At 41.7% G+C, this 23,458-nt stretch overlaps 1 protein-coding gene across 2 annotated transcripts; it reads right to left on the reverse strand.

Moving 5' to 3' along the window:
* Window positions 1–648: 648 nt before the first annotated feature.
* Window positions 649–22,643, reverse strand: LOC144021144 (myosin-9-like). 2 transcript variants are annotated; one of them, XM_077525192.1, is made up of 43 exons: window positions 22,489–22,643; window positions 18,197–18,387; window positions 17,996–18,136; window positions 17,760–17,916; window positions 16,826–16,853; window positions 16,632–16,725; window positions 16,377–16,397; window positions 15,336–15,428; window positions 15,176–15,236; window positions 14,658–14,759; window positions 14,416–14,559; window positions 13,742–13,837; window positions 13,589–13,665; window positions 13,317–13,511; window positions 12,645–12,818; window positions 11,533–11,706; window positions 11,299–11,413; window positions 10,958–11,148; window positions 10,595–10,716; window positions 10,441–10,510; window positions 10,202–10,362; window positions 10,011–10,119; window positions 8,668–8,799; window positions 8,136–8,342; window positions 7,908–8,045; window positions 7,675–7,798; window positions 7,087–7,258; window positions 6,809–7,021; window positions 5,659–5,803; window positions 5,381–5,587; window positions 5,191–5,295; window positions 4,539–4,691; window positions 4,166–4,414; window positions 3,794–4,006; window positions 3,510–3,722; window positions 3,154–3,315; window positions 2,960–3,088; window positions 2,739–2,827; window positions 2,223–2,346; window positions 1,928–2,136; window positions 1,723–1,831; window positions 1,340–1,512; window positions 649–1,237 (listed from the first exon to the last, which is right to left on the reverse strand). In XM_077525192.1, the coding sequence occupies exons 1-43, from the start codon at window positions 22,559–22,561 to the stop codon at window positions 1,129–1,131; spliced, it is 5,964 nt and encodes a 1,987-aa protein (XP_077381318.1). In that variant the 5' UTR covers window positions 22,562–22,643; the 3' UTR covers window positions 649–1,128. The 2 variants fall into 2 exon arrangements, with proteins under 2 accessions (XP_077381318.1, XP_077381319.1); XM_077525193.1 differs by lacking the exon at window positions 16,377–16,397.
* Between the last annotated feature and the right edge of the window lie 815 nt (window positions 22,644–23,458).

The raw sequence follows: 23,458 nt of genomic DNA on the forward strand, positions 1-23,458 counted from the left end.
TGACCTCATTACATTTTAGTACGGAGCCCCTAAGGTGACATGGTAGTTTGTTTTTTATGTTTTTTTTCCCCCCGGTTTTTCGGAGTATTTTTTTTTTTTCTTCCATTTTTCGTAATTTTGACCGGAAAAAAATATTCAGAAAAACCAAAAAAAATTTGTCAAAAACAAAAGGTCCCAAAAAAATTGTCATAAATCCCCCCCCAGCAAATGCAATACGCTTTCCTAAGGATCACAACCTATGGGCTGTAAGTTTTCTCATACAGACTTAAACACTAAGCATAGCCTTGTGATAAGCTACAGCGTTTATCTTTATGAATGGAACTCAATCGTAAACAGAGGACCCAGGATTGCCACCCAGTTCTCTCAAAATATTGAACACATCTCTGCAAGATTGTAACTCACTATTTAGATAGATGCTTTATTAATCCCCGTAAGGGGAAATTTAGTTGTCCAGCAACAGGAAAAAAATAAATAAAAACATACATCTTAAAAGTACTCCTTTGTCACATGAATTCATTTTGAAGTTACATACTGTGCTTCTCCTCCCCATAGTATCTTTCCATACATTTGCTTACATTGAGCCAATTTAGAACTTCCAGCAGAGAAAATCTGGTTACTTGACCAACACAAATACAAGTGATCGGTGGATGATTTATTATATTCATATATTTATTGTATTAAGGCATTTTATAAGAAGGCATCCATAAAACATTGGCAACAGTACAATGTGCTTTAGAATTTGTGCAGAACCTTTGGTGGCAAATGTGCTAATTGTTGCTAAATGATAAACCCACCACCAGTAGAGTTGAGGTAACACCTTAAAGAGACAGTACACGTATCCTGATGTCCAATATGAACCCCCTGCACCAACATTTGTATGCAAAACAAAAAGCATAGAAAAGTGACAACTAAAGCAACGCATCATTGTACGACATGATCAATCCCTTAGTCGAAAAAGATTCAGTCACTTAGAAACATTTGTCCAATAATAGATATGAAAGCTCAATAAGGCTGTTACATAAAGCAATGGTATGAAATCCTGTGCCAGAATGTTGTATACTTAGATTGGCATGGCTTTAGTTTCCGCTATTTTAGCAGTTGCACTGTAATCAGAATATTTCCCTCCGCTCACTCAGCTGCCGGCTCAGTCACCTCCGTGGACACGTCCAACTCCTCATCACTCTCCAGTCCCGTGCGATTGAGGGTGCGGCGGATGTTCAAATGCACGTCTCCGCGCCTTCACAACAAAAACACAAACATGGGTCAGTATACGGCAAGTTAAATCATTTTAGACATATGCATGAGGTGTGTACAAGTTATGACAATGTACACTACTAACCTGAGCTTGCTCTTCAGACTGCTTACTTCCCGGTTCATGGCGTCTGCAGACTCTGTGGCATCTTCCAGTTCCCTCTGCAGCTTCCTACGGTAGGCGTTGGATCGAGTCACCTCCTCCTCAGCCTCTTCCAACTGGCGCTTCAGCTGACGCATACGGTTGTTGGTCTTGTCGGCCTGCAGAGACGGGTCACAAAAGTACGCGAGTGGTTAGTGGACAGTTTGAACATTACTCTGCTTCAATATAGGAACAAAGGAAAAAATATATATTTAAAAGGCAACTATTGTAACAAAGTCAAATACTGAACTGCACCTAACTAAAAATAATTGGCGTGTGATACATATGGGAAAGAAACAGTGACATCTACTGGCAAGCTGGAAGCTTACCTGGTCTTTATATTGCTCCGCGGTGCGCCGCTCATCTTCAACCTGCAACATGATCTCCTTCAGCTTCTTCTCAGTCCTCCTGACCAGCCGAGATGCTTGTTGACGCTCCCTGAATTACAAAAGAACCAATTTATGGGGGATGCCAATAACATGAAGTGTCTCCCCCCCGCCAAAACCCCCCCCCAAAAAAAAACCATTGACGTACTTTGACTCAATATCGAGCTGCTCATCCATTTGAGTGATCTTGGCCTCCAGGGAGGCGATGGTGGACTTGTACTTGGACTTAATGGTGCTCTCAAGCTCCTGCAGCTTCAGCTTCAGCTCCTTGTTTTGGCGATCCAGCTGGGAGCGAGCACCCTCCAACCGCTGGACGCTGCTGTGCTCGGCGCCCAGCTCTGTGGTCAGCTGCTCCATCTAAAAAGACAGCAATAACAAATATATTGCGCTCTAGTCACCTTGACTACATTTTTATTTCTTACTTTCAAAGACAAAAACCGTACCTGCAGTGTAGTTCTCTTCAGACGCTCGTTGATCATCTCAGTGTTGAGGAGCTCCTCCTCCAAATCTTCCTCCAACTGGGCTATGCGAGCCTCCAGCCTCCTCTTCTCTTCAGCCAACAGAGAACTGTACGAGAAATTTAAGTCAACTAAGGGTTGGAAAATTACAGGAAGTGCCACAGCTGGAAAATGTCCATCGGAATTAAAGGGAATTTATGGCAAGAGACCAGGAATTCAACCTGTTCAAATGTTATGCTTTAATAGTGTTACAAATTAAATTTTAATGCTTCAATTGTTGACTAGCAAGATAACACACTTAGACCCCCCCCCCCCCATTCAATTCACACCCCTCACAAAAAAACAATAAAAAATTGGAGCCGGGTCTAATTTTGTTAATGAAAAATATTTGTCAAAACAAAAAGTAACTTGATTGGCAAATGAAAATTAGACTGAATGCTAAAGATTTTTGCATATACACAGTATAGTGGATTAACAATAGCATTTTTTGAAAAATCATACTTTTTAGCATTGCCGTTGTTTATCTCATCCTGTAGCTCATCTCTCTCTGCCTGGGTTTGTCTTTTCAGTCTCTCTGCAGTGGCAAGATCCTGCAGGAAGCAGAAGATATTGCAGCTATTACACAACCCATTCTTGCACATAATCACGCAGTCCGATTTGCTCTGAAAAAAAGTGTGGGGGACGAGATGGAAAAAAATAAATAAAAATAAAAACTTTGCTACCTCATGGAAGTGCAGGACATCCGCCTCCAAGGCCTTCAGCTTCCTCTCAGTCTCCTTGGCCCCATTGACTGCTTCATCTCGGGACATGCGCAGGTCCTCAAGTTCTCTCATTTGTTCTTTCATCTGAGCCTTTGTGTTGGACATACACATGACACTTAGCATACAAAGTGTGCTTTTTACTTTGAATATTCTACCTGAAGCTTCTTGAGCTGTCTGATGGCCTCATCTCGACCCTTGTTTGCGACGTCAATCTGGGTTTCAAGCTCTCCCAAGTCCAGCTCCAATTTCTTCTTGGAGGACAGAGCCTGGGAGCGCTGCCTGCGTTCGTCCTCCAGCTCCACTTCCATCGCACAAACCTGAAGGGGAAAGAAATAAAGTATTATTAAAATACAAAAAAAGTGACTGAAAATATATTTCTCATCTCAGGCCACTGTAGCATTGAGAATAGGACATAATTTGCAACAGTAAACTGCTGCCTATTTGTAATGTTAGCAAATATAATTTTATTATACAGACCGGGGGTCAGTATTTCAAAACTGTTTACACTCACCTGTTTGACCAGCTGCTTCCTCCTCTCCTCACCCTGTTCATCTCTGCCCTGCAGGTCCCGTTCAAACTGAGCCTTCATGGCCTGCATGTTGACCTCCAGACGCAGTTTGGCGTCCTCGGTGGCCTGCAGCTCGTCCTCCAGCTCCTCCAGCTGAACCCTCATCTCCTCCAGCTGCTGATCCATGACGCGCTTGGACCGCTCCAGCTCGTGAACCTGTGGAAGATGAAGGATTGTCGTCACAATAATACACATTGTTCGCATGTTGGTTTTATTTTTCCTCTTACACTCTTGCCCACGTCATCCTTGGAGGAGACCAAGTCATCCATCTCTGCTTTGAGCAGCTTGTTGGAGCGATCCACCTCGTCCTTCATGTCAGTCATGGTCTCCAGCTCGCGGGCTAGTGTCAGCGCCCGCGTGTCCTTCTCCCTGGCGTCGGCTTCGGCCCTGTCGCGCTCCTCGGCATACTGACCGGAGATGGTCTTCTCCTCAGCCAGCATCTACGTAAAGAGTGATGGATGTATAAATACATAGCAGAAACAGGACATGGGTCCAAGTCCTGCTATGGACAAAAATGTAAATATGGCAACTATTTGATACGAGATTATATACAATCATTTGAGCTCAACCTTTGAGGTCTATTGTGACACGTGTGATACCTGGTCGAACTTCTTCTGTTTCCTGTCCAGGTTGGAGACCACCTGTCTCAGGTTGTCCTGGTCCACCATGAGGTCATCCAGCTCCCGCTGCAAACGGGTTTTGGTCTTCTCCAATTTATCATAGGCGGCCGTCTTCTCGTCCAGCTGCTGCTGCAACGACTCGGCGTCACGTTGGACGCGCTTGCGACCCTCCTCTGCGCTCTCTACGTTGGCCGTCTCCTGATCCAACTTCTTCTTCATGTCGGCCAGCTGAGGAACACCAGGAAAAATAATGTTACAAAAAAAAAAAAAAAAAAAAAAAAAAAAAAAAAGGAAAAAAAAACAGATGAGCGACCAGGTGGCAGGAGAAGAGCAACGCGAGTGAAAAGCTAACCTGTGCTTGAAGCGAGGAGACCTGCTTCTCCACGTTCCTCTTCCCCTCCTCCTCTTCATCCAGCATCTCGCGCAGGTTGTTCTGCTCATCCTCCTGCTGACGCAGGCGAGTGGAGATGTTGAGCTTCTGACGAGTCTCCTCTTGGAGCAGTTCCTGCAATCAAAAAAGGGAAAACGTTATAAATTCTCACAGGCTTGCAAGAGTTTATAAACCTGTTTTATAATAATAATAATAATAATAATAATAATAATAATAATAATAAGAAAGGACAATCCCATCTAAACATCCTGCATCAAGACATATTTGCAAGACTTCTGTAATTATGACTTAAATACCATGTACACATTTCCGAAGATTATTTCACCAACAGTCCACTAATTGGGGATATTTTAGCACTTGAAGCTGACATTTTTTGGGCCGAACCAACTCCCATTATGTGACCTTTACAGGGAGTGGTAGGAAAGGTGTAGGGGCAAAGCAATCTGACTCATAGTAAGCGCTTTAAGGCGTGACATTGCCACATCATTACTTTTACCCATACCTCATTTAAAGAAACCATCTGCTTCCCCCAATGTTTGTGCACTCAGCATTGCAAAGCTGAGCATTCAATTGTGACTCAAAAATTTCCGCCATGCATCACTTGGGTCAGTACCTGTGCATCCTGAAATTGAGACTCCACTGAAGAAAGGTCTTTGCTGAATTTGATGTTTTTGCCCTCTGCTTCAGTCAGAAGGCTGTTGACGTTTTCCAGCTCAGACTAAACATGGAAAAATGACAGTGAAAACAAGTCTTTTACCAAAAAAAAAAAAAAATAATCCCAGTCTTTAAGCGGATGTCCGAACCTGCATTTTGGCCATCTTGTCCGCCATCTCCTGCCTCTGCCGTTCACTGTCTCCAAATTTGACCTGAAGCTCCTGAACTTGGGACTCTGCTTTCTTGCGACGGTGCTCCGAATCGGATTTTCCTTGCATCAGGGTCTTCAGCTCGATCTGCACCTCGTTCCATTCGCTCTCTAGGGCCTGTTTTGATTTCTCCACAGACATCTTGTTCTGTGTGGACACGGCCAAGGTTGAACAACTCATCCCGTCGTCGGTCAGCAAGAGCAGGTTACTTTCATTACCCGCTTGGCCTGCTCCAGCTGTTCATTAAGCTCGTCAAAGGCCTGGTTGTGTTTCTGTCTCATGTCAGCCATCAGCTGCTCGTGGGCCTTGGCCTCATCCTCCAGAGTTTTCTTGAGATGGGAAACCTCCGTCTCACGTTTGGTCCTGGAAGGATGGAGAATAATCATGAAAACTACTTTTCTGTAGCCTGGAACGTAAAAAGTCAAATTAAAGAGGGCACAAGGAAATTGACTTATTGATCGGATTGGCAACTGTGGATTCACCTATTCAGATTTTCTTCAATATCTAAAAGTTCTCTTGTGATGGTAACCCACATATTTCAATTAAAAATGCATTTTGGAGTATTTTTTGTGGTTTACAAAAACAAATACGTGCACACACTTAAGTGCATGTAAAGAAAGCGGTAACTGTTGATGCATTTTAACCAAAGGCATGGACAGAAGTTATTAAAATAGCTGGGTACAGTTTTAAATTGTGATATTAAAGAAAAAAGAAAAAAAAAAAGAATAAAAAAAACAATTCTCTCCTTCAACATGAGTTAATTTCATCTGTTCACTTGGACGTCAGAACATTCTGACATGTCCTCATTTGCTCCCAAAAAACAAATACGCTCTTTTAAATATTACCACAGTCCTAAAGACATTTATATATTTATGCTAGCGCATATAGGCTTTGATGCAGCCTCTAAACTGAAGAGAATGCTTAAAGCAATGGTAGTTATTACAAAAACAGCCAGCGGGTGGCAGCAGAGTATAAGAGATCAGCCAGGGCCATGTTGAAAACAAGCAGTTTCCTCAATTCTGAACAGATTTGTGAATAATGATGAAACTTAGCTATATTCTAATTCTAATTGTTGCAAAACTGAAAAATATAGAAAGACTGTTTTCTCCTGATGAATGAAGAGACTCATACTTTCTTTTGGTAGGCTCCCCGTTTTTATAGCAATAGAACACAATATTGTGTGGGCCTTACAAAAATCAGTCAAAATCCAGTAAAACAGCCGGGGCTTGCTTCAGTGAAGATGGCTGGGAGTGAATGAGTTAATTGAGTATACTTATAATGCTTTAAGATTTATTTAAAAAAAAAAAAAAAAAAAAAAAAAAGGCACATGGCAATATTTATTGGACCACGTGTAAGCTGCTCTGTTACCTCAGCTCCTGCTGTGCTGCAGTAGAGTCCAAAGTGTCCTCCAATTCAGTCTTGAGAGCTTCCAGCTCCTCTCCCAGGTCCCTGCGCTGCTTCTCGGCTTTGTTGCGCCCCTGCCTCTCCAGCTCGAGATCCTCCTGCAGCTCAGAAATCTGAGCCTCCAGCTCCCGGATCTTCTTCTGGGCTGTGTTCTTCGCTGCGGCCTCCTCCTCGATCCTGCAGCAAAAGAGCAGGTGAGCAATGGAGGTAGACCAAAAAGGAAACGAGTGAGATGCACTAACTTTGCCAGTGCAGCTAGCAGCTCCTCTTCTTTCTTGGCCAGCTGAGCTTCCAGTTCGGCAATACGGGCGTGAAGTTCTGAGATCTGGTCACTGAGGTCTGTCGAGTCGCCCTCAAGTTTGCGACGGTTCTTCTCCAGCTCTTGACGCATTTTCTCCTCTTTCCTCAGACGATCTGATAGTTAGGACACACATACACTAAAAAATTTGCTATTGCCATGGCAATAACAGATTACCTACTTTACTGCTCTGTCCTCTCCCATACACTAGTTATTCCTCAATGCCGCTTAAAATTACAGTAGTGCAATACTATACACACACACACACACACACACACACACACACACACACACACACACACACAAATGCCCCCCCCCACAGATAAAACTGTTAGAGGGGAATTTAAAAAAAAAAAAAAAAAATTTACCAGTTATATGGCGTGCACAACCAACTTTGATTGTCGGCCACCCAAATTAAAAATTCCCATTTTATTAATTTCTGATACATGGTAACGTGGCACTGGATTTTGTTGTTTATTAACAGGAAGGCATACAATTAAAATCAGATTATACCACAACAAAAAGTACTTGCCCTCCAAATCTGTGATCATGGCCTCATGTTTATTCTTGAGTTTCTGCAAGCTTTTAGATTTCTCCTCCTCCTCAGTCAAGTTGGTTGTGACCTCAGAGATCCTCTCCTCCAAAAGTTTCTTCTCCTAAGGTTGAAAAACAAGGGGGGGGGGGGGGGGGGGTGTAACACCTTGGAGCACGTGTATGGTGGCAGCCATGCCAATTGGACAGAAATGCTGTGAAGTGCTTTGTGACCTTGTTGAGCTTGTTATTCTGGTCATCCAGCACCATCATGTCATCCTCAATTTTTTTCACTTTAGCATCTGTGGTGACCTTCTCCATCTGGAGCTTCTGTCTGGCGGCTTCTTCCTGATCTAGCTGTTGCTGTAGTTCCTACAAAAACACCAAAGGAAAAACAAACTAAAAAATGGCATCTTAGAAGTTGAGTCAGGTACATGTGCGATCCGAATTCCTTTTACTGACGTTAATGTTCTGCCGCAGGTTTTTCCTCTCATTGTCCAACTGGCCCACGCGGTCCTCCTCCTCTTCCAGGCGAGCCTCCATGTCATGAAGGATTTCCTCCAGCTCCTGCTTCTTGTTGGCCAGACGGGCTCGCATCTCCTCAGCTTCGGCGCACAGCTCCGTCTCGGCCTGGAGCTGCTCCTGGAGGGCCATCTTGTCTGCATTCAACTAGTCGTCACAGGCAAGAATAAATGCATAAATAAATGATTGCAATGCTTGCTGACTAATGAGGCATGTTTTGGCCACAATGGTTCAAATAAGCATAACATATTACTGATGGGTCAGTATTGATGACGCTAGCAAACATGCAGGTGCATTGCATGCAATGACATTTGGATGCTCTCAAGCCTGCGTCTAATTGAAAATTCAATAAAATGTAGTGCCACATTTTATCCAACTGTGTATTCTTTAAGAGTTCCATGTCTCAAGACATCTCATTTCATGCCGTGGATGCCATATTGATTGCTTCTTGTTGCGTCAGTGACAGTGGCACCTGCTGTTGCTTGCTCTCGTATTGTTGTAGCTGGTCCTCAGTCTGCAACTGCCTCTCTTTGAATTTCTGCAGTTCCTCTTCCTTGGCCAGCATCTCCTCCTCCTGCCGGGACACTTGTAGCAGCGGCTTCACCTTCACGGGGGTGGGGGGGGGACGCAAAGCTTTTAGTCGTGCAATAAGCTAAATGTGAGGAACAGCAATTCATATTAAAAAAAAACAAAAAAAACAAAAACAAAAGTACAAACTGTTTAATTAATACCCAGGTAGGTAAAGCAGAAAAAAACAGCACTGTCATCTTTGTAATATCATACAGGCATTTCATTAAAATACATTCATGTGTCCTGTTAGTATATGACAGACAAAAAAAAAAAATTCAAGTCAGACTTCAGGGGTAATTTTGTGGCCAATAATAGCACCACCACCACCTTAAAATAATTGCCTATGTATTTTTTTTATTTTTGCCTAAATCATCCTCATGATGCATTGCAAACTGTTTTATTACTTATGTTTCTTGAAAAAATTACTTAGGCGTTTATTTTAAGCCATCAATATGTAAAATGACTAAATGAACAGACTTTGTAGAGCACATTAAACTAAAATTGTGTGAGCAATTCCAAACCTAAAAGGCCTTTTCACACTGCACTTAGCAAAGCGTACCATTGACAAACCATGTAATTATGCTTGGGCTGCGAATAAGGGATGGCGCTACACAAGGGTGGGGGTGCTAGAACACCAACACAAATCCCGGTAGCCTCAGTTAAGGTCCTCCAGCATTTTATTTAATATTATAAAATGTAAATTATTTTCTCAGCCCACCTATGTATCAGTCACACTTTAGCCTCAGGAGAAAAAAAAAATCCTAAGCTATTTCACAGTGGTTGAAGCAAATTACAGACAAGCGGGAAAATCCTTCCTGCTACTTGTTGCTATGTAAGCACTTCCATAGGCGGACATGCTTGCAATGGGGCGCTGTTGTGCTTGCAAACTGCTCTGCAGAAAGTACCAAGAGCAATGTAAAAGGGCTGAACCGATAAAAGGCGGGTAATGGTTTGAATCTTAAGGCTAGCAACACCAGCACTTAGCCAGATGTGTATGAGGTGGTGAGAATTTCAGCCAAATGGGTATTGGGAGATTTAAACTTTGGAATGCAATAAATAGCACCACCAAATGGAAAATGAAGGTATGTAACAGATCTATGTTCAACAGATTTGGTCACATTTCACTAAACTGAGTTTGTATGAGAAATTTACAAACAATCATTAAGGAGCACATTACTTTAGACTTGATCATTTCCAAAGTATTGTACTCAATCGACACTCCTGGAATAAAATCATGTCATATACCTTAGTAAAAAGTCTCCACCAATGCCAGTTCCTGAGTTTGAGGTAAGCAGCACAGTTCCTCTGGATAACTTTCATAGCCATCAACTGCTGCTGCCTCTTGGCAAAGGCTCTATTGTGAACACAACACAAGTTTGCAGATGAGACGTTTGGTGTGATGAAGCCGACAAACTAACTCCAAAAGACTTCCTTACTTGCGTGCCACGTATCCTCGGCACCAGGCCTGGAAATTGATGATGACGTCGGTGATCTTCATGTCCCTCTCCTCCTCCAGGTGAGCCAGGACGCCGGCTCTGAAGAACACTTTACTCTGACCGATGCGGTACAGGTTGGGGTCCAACTCAAGTGACTTGATCTGAAATGGATCAATGTCTCCTGAGGTCAGATTAAGTCGTTACTCCCATTTATTTCCGATGAGATTCATACGTCATACCATGAGTACACAGGCTTGCTTGCCATCCATAAAGCCCTTTGGGATTGCATTTGGAGTGAGGATTTCATATCTGAGAAGATGATTTAAAGACATGTCATTTACCTCACTTTCTTCCCCCCCTCCAACAAATGATGAATGTGTGTGCATGCTTTACCTCTGTCTGAACTCCTGGAAGACCACACGGTTGGGGAAGCCTTGTCTGCAAATACGGATTCCCTCTAAGACTCCATTACATCTCAGCTGGTCCAGAACCAGGTGAGGCTCCAGTTTACCTGCCTAAAATGAGTTGATAAATAAAAAAAATGGGGGAAAGGAATGAAATGTCAAATCTTGATTTTTATATATTCTGTGGATAGCATTTAGTTATGCTATTAAAACCACAAGTTTAAGTCATTTTCCACTTTAAGACAGCAAACAGCAGTATCACCAACAGTAGTATTGTGGATTATAGTTATAAAGGCAGAATCTTTGATACAAATCAGTGTGCAGCTTTAGTTTAAAAAACAAAACAAAAAACCTTTTTCTCATGGTTGGGGATGATGCAGCGGACAAAGTTGGGGTTGGTGTTTCTGAGCGTGGCCATCAGGTTCCCCAGCTGCTCCTTGTAGAGTTGGCCCACGGTACGGAACATGCCTTTACGGGATTTGAACGCACCATGCATGGAGTCGGACATTCCTGCTACTTTATCCAGGCCAACAATACGGTCGACTGAGGAGACAAGAAAAAAAAGGTGTCAAGTCAACGTTACAACTGTCAATACAGTTTTCTTAAAATTTTACCCCACAATAATGAACTTGGATGCTGGTTCGAATGGACACTGAGTTTAATGGCAAAGTCCTTTTTGCAAATTCCACTCACCATCTCTCCACAGGTCACCCGTAAACTTGTCAGTGGACTGGTTGAGTAATGTGGCCACACACTCATTCAGAGGATCCATGTTTTTCATCAGCCATGCGTCCGCTTTGTAGTCCACCTGTAGCAAGAAAATGCAATTTCTTGATAAAGAACTAGAACCAAGTTAACAGTCTAAGGTACACACACACACACACACACACACACACACACACACACACACAGAGACTTATCAATTACCTTGCCAGCATAGTGGATAATGCAGAAGTCAGCGTCATCCTTGAGTTTCTTGGGTTTCTGGAACTTGGGGTGTGTTCCCTGCTCCTGAACCACCTTCTCCACAAAGGTCTTGTCCGTGGCCTTGGGGAACCAGCACTCCTCATCCAGCAGTGACAAGATGCCAGGAGGTCCAGACTGCAATCAAAAAAAGAAACGGGGAGTGGCTGAAAAGATGCTAGTGTATGGTACGTGGCTTAGAGATGCTGAACCTCCATATGAAGATTGATTGGGAGTAAAGATGCAATTGGAAAAACGTGAATAACCGTTTAAACAGAATGTCCGGTCCAGAAGAGGCATGTGAAATATCACGTGGCTAACTCGGAAAACAGGTTGGCAGACGTGTGCGTGTGTGGAAATAGCTACGGGCTGATGACATGTTTTAAACTCAAAGCTGCTAGAATGTCCCGTTTTGTTGAGAAACTACAATTAAAATAGCACTAACCAAGTTTTGGCTGAAAAACTAGTTACGTAAACCAATTAAACAAGTTATGTAAGAAAGTAGAATTACATTAATGAGTGAACTGACGAGTACATCAAGTAAAGCTAGTAGAATAACTGCGTAAATAAATTTACTTAACGAGGCAAGTAGATTATGTTGAGCAAGTTAGCAGTAAGCTAGGCAATTAAAAGGATCAACATTTTTTTTTTTTTTTTTAAATGCAGCCTAGCATAATGCTGTGCAGGAGTAATTTCAAGTACTGCATGTTGAACTAAACTACGTAAAACAAGCAAAACAATTTTAAATAAACCAAGCCAGATTGAATGAGTAAAAGGAAAGTTGTGTAAGAAAGACAATAGTAAACTTTAGTCCCTTCAACATAACCCAAATTAAACTAGGCATGTATAGCAGATTAAATACTTAGAGTAAAGAACACTAGTTAAAGTAAATCCCATGGAAGTTAAAGTGCAAGTGACAAAATAGGCTAATTTAAAAAAAAAAAAAAAAAGAAAGAAACTGTAAACACTCCAGAGACTGCATGTGCGCAATTAACTTTTCCTCGCGAGCCTGTGAGGCGAATGAGTTATCCGTTAGTGTAGCTTGACATGTGACAAGCACGCGACGGCTGACATACGTGTTTCTCAATGAGGTCGATGCAGGGCTGCAGGTCGAGGCCAAAATCAATGAAGCTCCAGTCGATGCCTTCCCTCTGGTACTCCTCTTGCTCCAGGACGAACATGGTGTGGTTGAAGAGCTGCTGCAGCTTCTCGTTGGTGTAGTTGATACACAGCTGCTCAAAGGAGTTCAGCTAGGGAGAAAATGTGCAAGAGGCAATGAACGTTTCATATCTTTAAAATCAAACCCCACCCGCCCACCAAAACTTGACAGTCTAAATACGGTATTCTGGTTAATAATGTGCTAGGGGAAAGGGAGTTAAGCAGCAAAATCAAGCCGTTTTTAAATCAATATCAATAGGCGGACATTTTGCTGCCGAGTGAAAATGACATCAGTTGCCCAGGTCTCAGGTAACAACCAACCAATCACAGCTCAGCTTCTGAAAATTGCTGAGCTATGATTGGTTGTTGCCTGAGCAACTGTGATGTCACCTTCAGTCGACAAAGTAGCAAAATGGCCGCCCCCTGAGATAAAGGCTGAATATTGCTTTATAACTCATATTCCACAAATGTAATACTAAATCAGAATGTCATGTTTAGACTAGTGAGGTGAGGTAACATGTTATCAAAAAATGTTTAAGGTTGACATCCACTTTAAATATGAAATGTTATCCGAAGCAGGGGCACCTCACCTCAAAGATCTCAAAGCCGGCAATGTCCAGGATGCCGATGAAGGAGGCTCCTTGCCTCTTGGTCTTGTCCAAAGCTTTGTTGATCCTCATGACCAACCAGCGGAACATCCTTTCATAGGACGCCTTGGCCAGAGCCTCCACAGCAAATTCAGCCTGCTCCTGAGTCTGAGCCTTCTGCACGTAGTCACGGCCCACCTAGAGAGAGATAAGACAACTGATGTCAGGAAATGTCTGGGCACTTTCATACACATTACACATGTAAAATTGGCGACCTTGATACGTGGCGACAAGATGGCTCGAGTGAAGTCAGTCACGTTGATGCCCAGCAGGTGAGACACTTTCTGCGCAGCTATACATTTATGGATGGTTATAAGCAAGAGAGGATATTTTTAATTCATTTATTTATTTTTAATAAATAAGTGTACCCGTGTCATCCGGCATGGATGCCTGGTCAGAGTGACGCTCTTTCTTGAAAGTCATGTTCCCTAACTGCAGCACAGCGGACACCACCTTCAACAGGCCTGAGGAGGAGGACACGCACAGATGAGGAAAGTCACTTCAAAGCACTTCCAAAAGCAAATGTTTTCCAGCCTACAATTGTGATGTACACAGTTATCTATTCGCACAACTATACATGTACACCAAACTTAAGAGCCGAGAAGACTTACTTTAAAGGAATACTTTTTACATTTTTAGCAATAAAAAGTTAATTTGGTCTAGCAGGGATCGATAACTTCATTATTTTTCTTGTATAATAACTTTAAAAACGAATTTTTCCACTTTCCGTCGACTGAAGATAACATAACCTGTACTGAGGAAATAGGTTACGATCAGTCATGTGACAGTCTCATCCGTTTTCTGGGTTTAGTCAGCACACTGAACCAAGACTGGTCGTTCACAACTTCCTCAGCACAGGTGATGTCATTGTCAGTCGACGGCAAGTGGAAAAATTAGATTAAAAAAATATATAAAAATAAAAAAAATCCTTGTAAGACACCTCGGAATTGTCAATGGCATATCCTCTCTACAAATCCTTTAGGACAAACATTATTTTCACTCAGTTTAAGGGGGGTTGGGGGGGGAAACAAAAAACACACACCAATTCTTTCCTCTTCTGGGATGCTCATAATCTGGAAGGCCTCCATGGTCTCCGAGAACATGTCTTTGTCCTGCTGGCCCGGAATCGTCACGTTGCCATTAGACAGAAAGCGGTACTTGCTGTAATCTTCCAGACACAATTCCGCTGCGTAGAGGGAACGGAGGTGATCAAGTACAAAACATATGCTCAATTTTACATGTGATTAAAGATGACTTAATATCTTGGCGGTGGTGAGTGCTCACAACGCAGCTTGTCTCCTGCTCCGGTCAGCATGTAGTAGAAGATGTGGAAGCTTCTCTCCTCTTTGGCTTGTCTAATGGCCCGAGATTTCTCCAGCAGGTCTGGTCATACTTCAGTCAAGGGTGAACCAACACAAAGTACAGCCAAACATACCCGAACGTTCGACATTTAGAAGAAACTCTGGAATAGTCATTCATCATTTGAAATGAAACACTATAAACTGGTAACCTCCAATATCAAGTGCCCAAAAAGTTTTTGAATTTTGAAAAAAATACAGCTTATTTGCTCAGGCTGCTAAGTACAATATGGCTTACACCACCTGAAAATCAATATTCAAAATTAAAATAGAATGTACACCGACAGTTAAAATAAAATGTTGCTTAAAAATTGCCTGTAACAGTTTGACTCAAGAACAGATTATTTTAATTTATTTATAATGGGAAATGTGTGTAAATGAGGATGTAAGGTTAGCATTAAGGAAAAACCATGTCCAGGACAGTTTGGGGCAAAAGGATGCAAGTTTCAATGTTGGCTCCAACGATGTATCCATTCACATCAAAGTTGATTCTGATGAATTTTCCCTACACGCAAAAAAAAAAAACAAAAAAAACACACACCTCATATTGAACTGAGGTAAAGTCCAAATAATTTTAGGAATAATGTATGTGGGCCATGCTTACAAATCTAGACGAGTTGTCGTTCTTGACCGTCTTGGCGTTACCAAAGGCCTCCAGAATGGGGTTGGCCTGCAGGAGCTGCTTCTCCAGCTCCCCCTGACATACAAGGCACCATCGTAAAATAGCACAAGAGTCAAAACTAGGCCTTACATGTATACACTCCCACGTTCCCGCTGCAAAGCAAAAACACAGAGGGCCATTCCATCCATGCAGGCATAAAGGTTAGATAACGTACAATACATGTCCACAAACAACCACCTATGAGGGAGGAAATGCAACATTACATTGCGACACACGCATGCTGCAACAAGAAATATGGCTGCTGGCAGGGGTGAGGCAGGCTCGCCTCATATGGGTTTTTACTAGTTGGCAATTTATACCTGATGAAGTCAGGCTTTTTTTTCCCCTCCCAGTCCCCACCCAGTTTGCATACAGAGAAAAAGATAATTTACTTTACTTTTTTTTTTTTTTTTAAATAAACAATGCACCATTTGTACTATAACTAAATTCAACATATACATAAACATTTGGACAAGGTAGCACAGTCATATGTTACACTTACATTATTATTTTTTAATATATATATATATATATATATATATATATATATATATATATATATATATATATATATATATATGCCACCATTTTCTTTACATTTAAGCCTGGATGCTGCTATTTTTTTCTGTCAGCACTTCAATTCCCATTTCACCATTTTTAAACAGCATTTTGCAAACACTTCCTGGATGAGGTTTCTCATTGTTACCCATGCCAGTTCTCATATTGTGCAAACAAGACCGTTGATGTTATTTGTTAATTAAGCAGCCTTGAAACTGTTAGAATGCTAGAATATAGTAAAGCTGGAAGTTGTATACTGGAGCACCTTCAATCTCCTCTGTAAAGATAAGTCCTTGAATTCCACACAAGCTATTATTAAGTGAATGAATCAATTTCCTTGACAAAAAGCCAAAGACAACAGAAAGCACCATGCTTCAAAGGCTTGCATAAACGGATGACATGCATACAAGAGACCAATTAACTCACATGTGACAGAACTGTGGTGCCCTGGAGAGACAAGGGAAGGGTGAAAAAAAGATATCTTTCAAAATGTAGACAAAAAACACACACGAAGTAGACATGCCAAGACCTGAAAAAGGAATGTGCTGCGGTAAAAATAAACAATGGACTACAATGAATGATGCAAACAAAAACAAGTGAAATGATGGGACAAAAAAAAACAAAAAAACAAAAAAAACACAGGATCGAGACATTGAAATTTTTAGAAAAATTCATGCAGACCTGATCCTTCTTGGACTTGAAAGATGAGGCGACGTAGGCCAGATACTGAATGACCTTCTTGGTGTTCTCGGTTTTTCCTGCTCCAGACTCACCACTGGAGAAGTTAGCACACAGTCACACAGAATCCATCTAAATGCTGGGGTTTATTGACTAAAATCTCAAATCTTTGACGCACCAGAAGGTAAGTGACTTACGTGCAAAGGATGGACTGATCCTCTCGATCTGGAAAGCAGACAAACATGGATGCAATCAATAAAAATCTCAGAAGAAGCGCAAGATAACTATCTAACCCAACATCTCTGATCTGCACAATAATATTGGGACCATTAAATTTACAGGAAGTAAAACTAGAAGTTGGTTAGATTTATCCTGGTCCTCCAAGTAAAAACACTGACACAGTTTGATTCACAGATGCTTCTAATCAACCGGCAGGTAACTTGCTCCCTTTTAATCAACAACCAGCAGGTATACGAGCTCTTGTGGCTAAAGCCATACTGTGGTAGTATTTTTACTTTGTGGACCTGGATTTGCCGCCTCTGACCTTGGCTGTCCCTTTGATCAGATCATTCTTAATCCTATCCAAACAGTCAGTCGCAGGTGTATGGGTGAGAGTCGGCTGACTAATTTGTTGGCGATTGTTCATTTCATTCTTTGGCCACGTCGCTTGACACTCTTAAAGGGGAAGTCAACCTTAAACATTTCTTGACAATATGTTCTCTCACTAATCTTACCTGACACTGATTAATATTACATTTAAGGAACGTGAGTTGTGCAGTAAAATCCAACATTTTATCCATTTCAGGGGTCGGCCATTTTGCCACTTGCTGTTGACTGAAGATCACAGTTGCTCAGGCAATGGCCAATCACAGCTCAGCTGTTTTCTGGAGCTGCACTGTGATTGGTTGTTGAGAACTAAGCAACTGCGATGTCATTTTTACTCGACAGCAAGTGGTAAAACGGCCACTATCTGATATTGCGAAAAATGGCTGGATTTTGCTGCTTAACTCCTAGTCAAATAACGCATTAACCAGAGTACCATATTTAGACTAGTGGGGCTCCATAGACCATATTGTCAAGATTTTTGGGGGGGGGGCTGACTTCCCCTTTAATATTAGAGTGTGTATGTACCTTGCATCATGCTCCTGTAGGCCGTGTCGGTGATGGCGTAGATGTGTGGTGGCATCTCGTGCCTCTTCTTGCCCTTGTACATGTTGATGATTTCCTCCGAGTAGATTGGTAGAAATTTGTATGGGTTGACCACAACGCAGAACAGGCCCGAGTAGGTCTAATATGATGGACAAATATAAAAAGGGGGTGTTAAATGGCACTCATGGTGCTGCTATGGAAAAAGTAGCCAAACCCACGTAGATTAGTCCGGAGTAGTAGCGTTCTTTCAGGTTGTGTAGCACAGAGGCTTCGTTGAGGCAGGTGAGCTCGGCCATGTCCTCAACCTTGTTGAATTTGGGCGGGTTCATCTTCTGGATGTCATCCTTGTTGATCTTCACCTAAAAGTTTCAGGTGCGTTAAGAGACGCTTCCCTAATTGGCCATCGACTCAACTTTTACCTTTTTGCCCGAGTCGCTGAGCTCCACCACACACTCCTCACCCAGCTCCTCCTTGACGGAGCCGGCCTCGAAGCCCAGTCTTTCCGAGGGCACCCACACCTGCTTCTTGCTGGACCAGTCGGCCTGCACCAGCGGGTCGCTAATCCCGCTGCGGTCCCCATACAGATACTTGTCTGCGTCACTCATGGCAGCTGTAAAGCAAAAAAAAACAAAAAACAAAAACAAAAAACAAAACAAAAAAATAGAAACCACTCAGTATGATGCAGTGCAATTCTCACACAACCACAATAACAATCAAAACTCAGCAGCATCTCACACTAAAAGGAGAGGAAAAAAATAAAAAATAAAATGCTGACATGGCAACGGCTGATAGGATTAGGTAGGAACCAGAGTTCGAAAAGTGCTCAAATTAGTAAGGGTAGCATCAAACCCCCCCAATTTAGAAAGTATTTCCAATTAGAATTGCTGAAATGAAAACAAGTCGGCCTCTGTATCATATCAACACGGATATTTTTTTACAGAAATCATCCTGGGAGTTTTTTTTGCGTAATCATGTCGACAAAACAGAATGACGGGAAGCAACAAGCGAGCCGTAATCCGATGACCGTCATTGCCTTTGAGGGGTTGCCAAATTTGTGGTGAAGATGTCATCACCGGCCTCAGCTGATTGCTTTTCACCATGTTCTGTTTATCTAAGAGGGCAGGAGGACCTCAGATCTTTGGATTTTTATTTTTATTTTTTTTAAACCATTTCAACTTGTCCAATTCATTCTCATATAAGTGTAAAAATATTGTAAATACATGTTTGAAGATAACTGCTGAAAACGTCCAAAGACTGAAAATTATGTAGTACGGAATTGTGGCAATGTAGCGTTAGTTGTTTTCCACCATTTAAATTTCCCTGACTTTGTGGGCATGGGTTAAAAAAAAAGGTACCCAGTATTTGGCACGAGTCCCCCACCACCACCTACACCCTGAAAAACATCTTCCCTTGATGCCACCATTTAGCTGTTAAATGGTGGTATCAGCTTGGTGTCGACTCACTACTTAAATTCCCAAGTGAGGTGACGCCACAACAAGCTTGCACAAGTGTGGAAGCCTGTTAGCAACCTAGCTTATAAGCACTTTCAAAGAGTTGAAAGTCCCGTGACGATCCGGAGGGATATATTCCAGCCACAGGAGGAATTAATGGAATATATTTTATTTCACAACTCTCAAACATGTCGTGATTGGCATAAGAAAGCTAGAAGGGCTAGCTAGCATCTACTGTACTTTGAAGCAGACAGAAGTGATATTTGGTGGACATATCAGTCGAGTGGGGCATTGTTTTGATGCATTGAGTGGACACACCCACAACATTTGAGAGCAAAGACAACATTTTTTCTGATTTTAAAGACTTATTTTATATAATTATTTTTCTTCAGTTAGAATTAGCAACAAATTTAGAGGCAATTGTTTTTCACTTTGCGACTAAGTTAATGTAAAACAGGTCTTCCAAATGGCATACAAATGACTTTAGGATGTCCATATTCCTAAAGAAATTCTAGATAAATTCTGAATGTACAATTTAAGGGTTCCACTGGAAGCCTTCATCTGACAAATGTGACCATGCAAAGCAACACTCATCGCTGTCCTACCCCAAAACAAAAAACACACAGCAAAAGACAATGTCTTCACCTCCCCTAATTAATCAATGGTGGAAAGATGTCCCTTTCTCATGAGTTCCCAGGATTCCACAAATTACCAACTCCACCCCATCTTTTCCATTGGACATTATCTCTTTGTTGCCCTGGCATCGCTCCCAGAAAAGCAGACAAACAAAAAACATCTTTTCCAGATCCCTGTGAAGTTGGATGCAGTGCGACTTAGTAATCAGGAATGTCGGGAAGGAACAGGCCTGGGCAAGGAGAGAAATGTCATTACTCTCCTGGGCCACACCCTGCCTTTATCAAGCAAGGAACCATATTTGGAAGTGTATGAAGTGGACATCACAAAGCTCACCATTTCCTTTTTATACCTTGCTCATTTTCATTAGAATCAGGGGTGAGTCGGAGCCAATTGGCATCCCTCAAACAGATCTAATTTGTGTTGGAGTGGAATGGAAAACTTTATTTCATAGCTACAGTACTGTTAACATTTGTTTAAAGATGATCAACTACCACACTAGTTTTGTTAGCTCATATTAACAGTATGCTAGCATAACTTTCATAAGTTTGGTCTGGGTTAATATACAATGTGTAATTCTTGTTTGTGTTTACGTATACAGTAAACTTCGACTGGTCTGGTAGTGGCAATAAACAGCTAGCTACTTTTGGTACTACTGTGTGTAAATACAGCTGTGCGTATGTGTGTGCGTTGCAAAGGATAAAAGGCTCAGGTCAGCGGTCATCTGTCTCCCACCTAAGTTCATTATGTGCTCAGACATGAACAAATCAGTGGAGGAGGAGAGGCGGCGGCCATGTTTTCGGTAGATCATGTCTCACAAAGTCCAGGAATCTTTCAAAAATAAGCCGAGGTCATCATTCCGAGTGAACAATGAGGGTAAGAGAGCATCAGGTCGGAAAACAAACAGCGTTCGATTGTGCACACTGACACCACGTGATGTCTTCAACAAAAACACAATAGGTGCTATGGTGAAAGATAAAATGGGACTTTAACATGCCACCTCCTCTGCTTTGATGACTCCAAATCCCCCACAGCTCATTAACCTCAACTCACTTCTTCTTGGCAGGCGGTCAAGCACAGCTTTTGCAGCCTGCTTGTGTGACAACTGCTAGGTCCAACATTTTGGATCCTTATCTTACACCGTCTTCACATTTAAGAATTGATACACTCAGGAGGCCTTATCTGTAACCCTTGGACTGGCAAAATGTCATCAAAATGTTTAAAGATTGTGCGAGGTTTAGTATTTTTTTAAATGATCATTTTTTCAGGGAGTAATCTCCATGGGGCATTTTGAGTCAAATTTTTCTTCATCCTATGTAGCCAAATATGCTTATTCTTGTTACCAAATTGATCAAATTAATCTAATGCCATTATACAGCGAGTCATTTCTATGTAATTTCTATCTGAAGTGCAATATACTTCCATTTAAGTAACCAAATATGGTTGTTCGTATTTATTACGAGTGTTGTTCCAATACCGATACTGCATTAAAACAGTGGCATCGGTGACTACTAACAAGTAACATGCCGATACCATTAATTCCAACGCTAATATAGGACTTGTGTCTTGCTCGTGCACAACATTCACTAATATGTGGCATGTTAACTGCATGCCAATCTAAGATATCCTATTTGCCATTGAATGCTCTGAACCAATGGCAGGACAGCTTTTTCATGTTGAGAAAAAACTTGGGTATCGGCCGATACTGCAAAGCTGGGTATCGGAATCGGTATCAGGGGCCAAAAAAAAACGGTATCGGAACAACACTAATTATTACTGATCCTAAAAGAAGGGAGTAATCTTTCTGAGGGTGCGTTGAGTCAAATTAGAACTCTACTTGGATAGCCGAATATGGTTCCTCACACTCTTAAAATTTACTTAAATGTGAAGTCACCCCAAACTTTAACTATATTTTCTACATAGCCTCAATATTCTAAACATAGTATTCTGATTAATATTGCATTTGTGGAATATGAATTTAAGCAAAATCCAGCCATTTCCCCTCCATTCCAGGTGGTGGCCATTTTGCCACTTGCTGTCGACTGAAAATTACATCACAGCTGTTCAGGGATTAGGTAACAACCAATCACGACTCCGCTTCAGAAAACAGATCTAGGCAATTGCACATGCGTAAGCAAATTTGGCCATGTTTGTTTGTTGTAACTTTCATAATTGAAAAATTAAATTAGATAAGTAAGCATCATTTTTCTTTGGGGTGTTTTAAGTCCAGCCCTGTGACAATTACAGCTAGTTATTATTAAAATAAAGTATCAGAATACGACCAAATGAGGATCAAGAGACACAATTTTCTGACCCCAACTCATTTTCACATACAGTACATCAAGATCCCCATTCAAAACGTTTCTCTTTCCTTTCTTCAGAGGTAAATTTTCCAGTGTGACCATAGGTGTCCTCAGGGTACACGCGCACACACACGTGGGTGTGTGCTGCTTATTTGCAACTAATTAAGTCAATGATGTACCCATTGCACCTTCAAACAAAGTTCAATGCTAAAATAAAAAGAAAGCCCTGGCTGCAGACACAAAACAAAAAAACAAAAACAAAACAAAAAAACAAACTAACAGGCTCAGCATAGACGACAAACTTCGAAAAAATATGACCGTTACCTGAGATGCAAATATACATTTTGCTGCAGAAGGTTGGTCTGTTTTCTTTGAGAGTCGACGTTAATGTGTGCATGATGATGACTGTCGTGGTAAATAAGAACAGGCCTGCCGGGCTGGTAACATCAAAGAGAAGTGCTCGCCGTTTCTCTTAATTACGTCACAAAGTCCTTTCAACAGCGGTGGTCTTACATGTCACCCCCCCACCCCACCCCTTTTTTTTTAAATTAAGAGCGAGAGAGGGGAATGCTGCATAATGCAACAAATAGTGATGGTAATTTTAGCATCGTACGACAAACATTTTAGCGTTTCATGTAGAAGCAAGTGCGCACGCGCAAAAATTGAACTCGTCTCCTGATAAATAACACCTGTGTGGCAATTATTAAATTTTTACTTTTTGCCTACCTAACGTTTCGTTAAAGTGTTAAGGTGGTTAAAAGGTTATTTAAAAAAAATAAAATAAAATAAAAAACAAAAAACACACCCAAAGAAAAACGTCCATACCTGATTTTTGCCCCTCAGGAGGAGGCACTGGAGGTGAGAGTGACTCGACGTGCTTTTCGTGTCCGTGTTGTGACTCCGCTGAAACGGTAGCCTCTCTTCTCCTCGCGACTCTGCGTGCTCCTGCTGTGCAGAGGACGAGCGCTCTGTCGCCTCTCAGCTGCAGGACTTTTATAATTTTCCAGCAGGTGAGTTGAAAGCGACGCCCTCTTTTTTTCGCTACTGCCTCTTCGGCTTGTGCGACATTGAGGTGCTGCTCGTAAAATTAGAAGGTTGGGTCTCAAGCACTAGTTATAAGTTAAAAACCACATGTAAATTTGCCCGCTCCCTTTTTTTTTTTTTTTTTTTAACAAAAATCGATAAATAATTTAAATATATTTGTAAATATATGTTAATATGTGCCTCAGCAGATATCATGGATAGCTTAGCAAAAAGTTAAATTTTTCGCAGGTGACCTGAATGCCTCAGCCTG

The sequence above is a fragment of the Festucalex cinctus genome, chromosome 6 (assembly GCF_051991245.1).
Source record: "Festucalex cinctus isolate MCC-2025b chromosome 6, RoL_Fcin_1.0, whole genome shotgun sequence".
In the NCBI taxonomy this organism is placed as follows: Eukaryota; Metazoa; Chordata; class Actinopteri; order Syngnathiformes; family Syngnathidae; genus Festucalex; species Festucalex cinctus.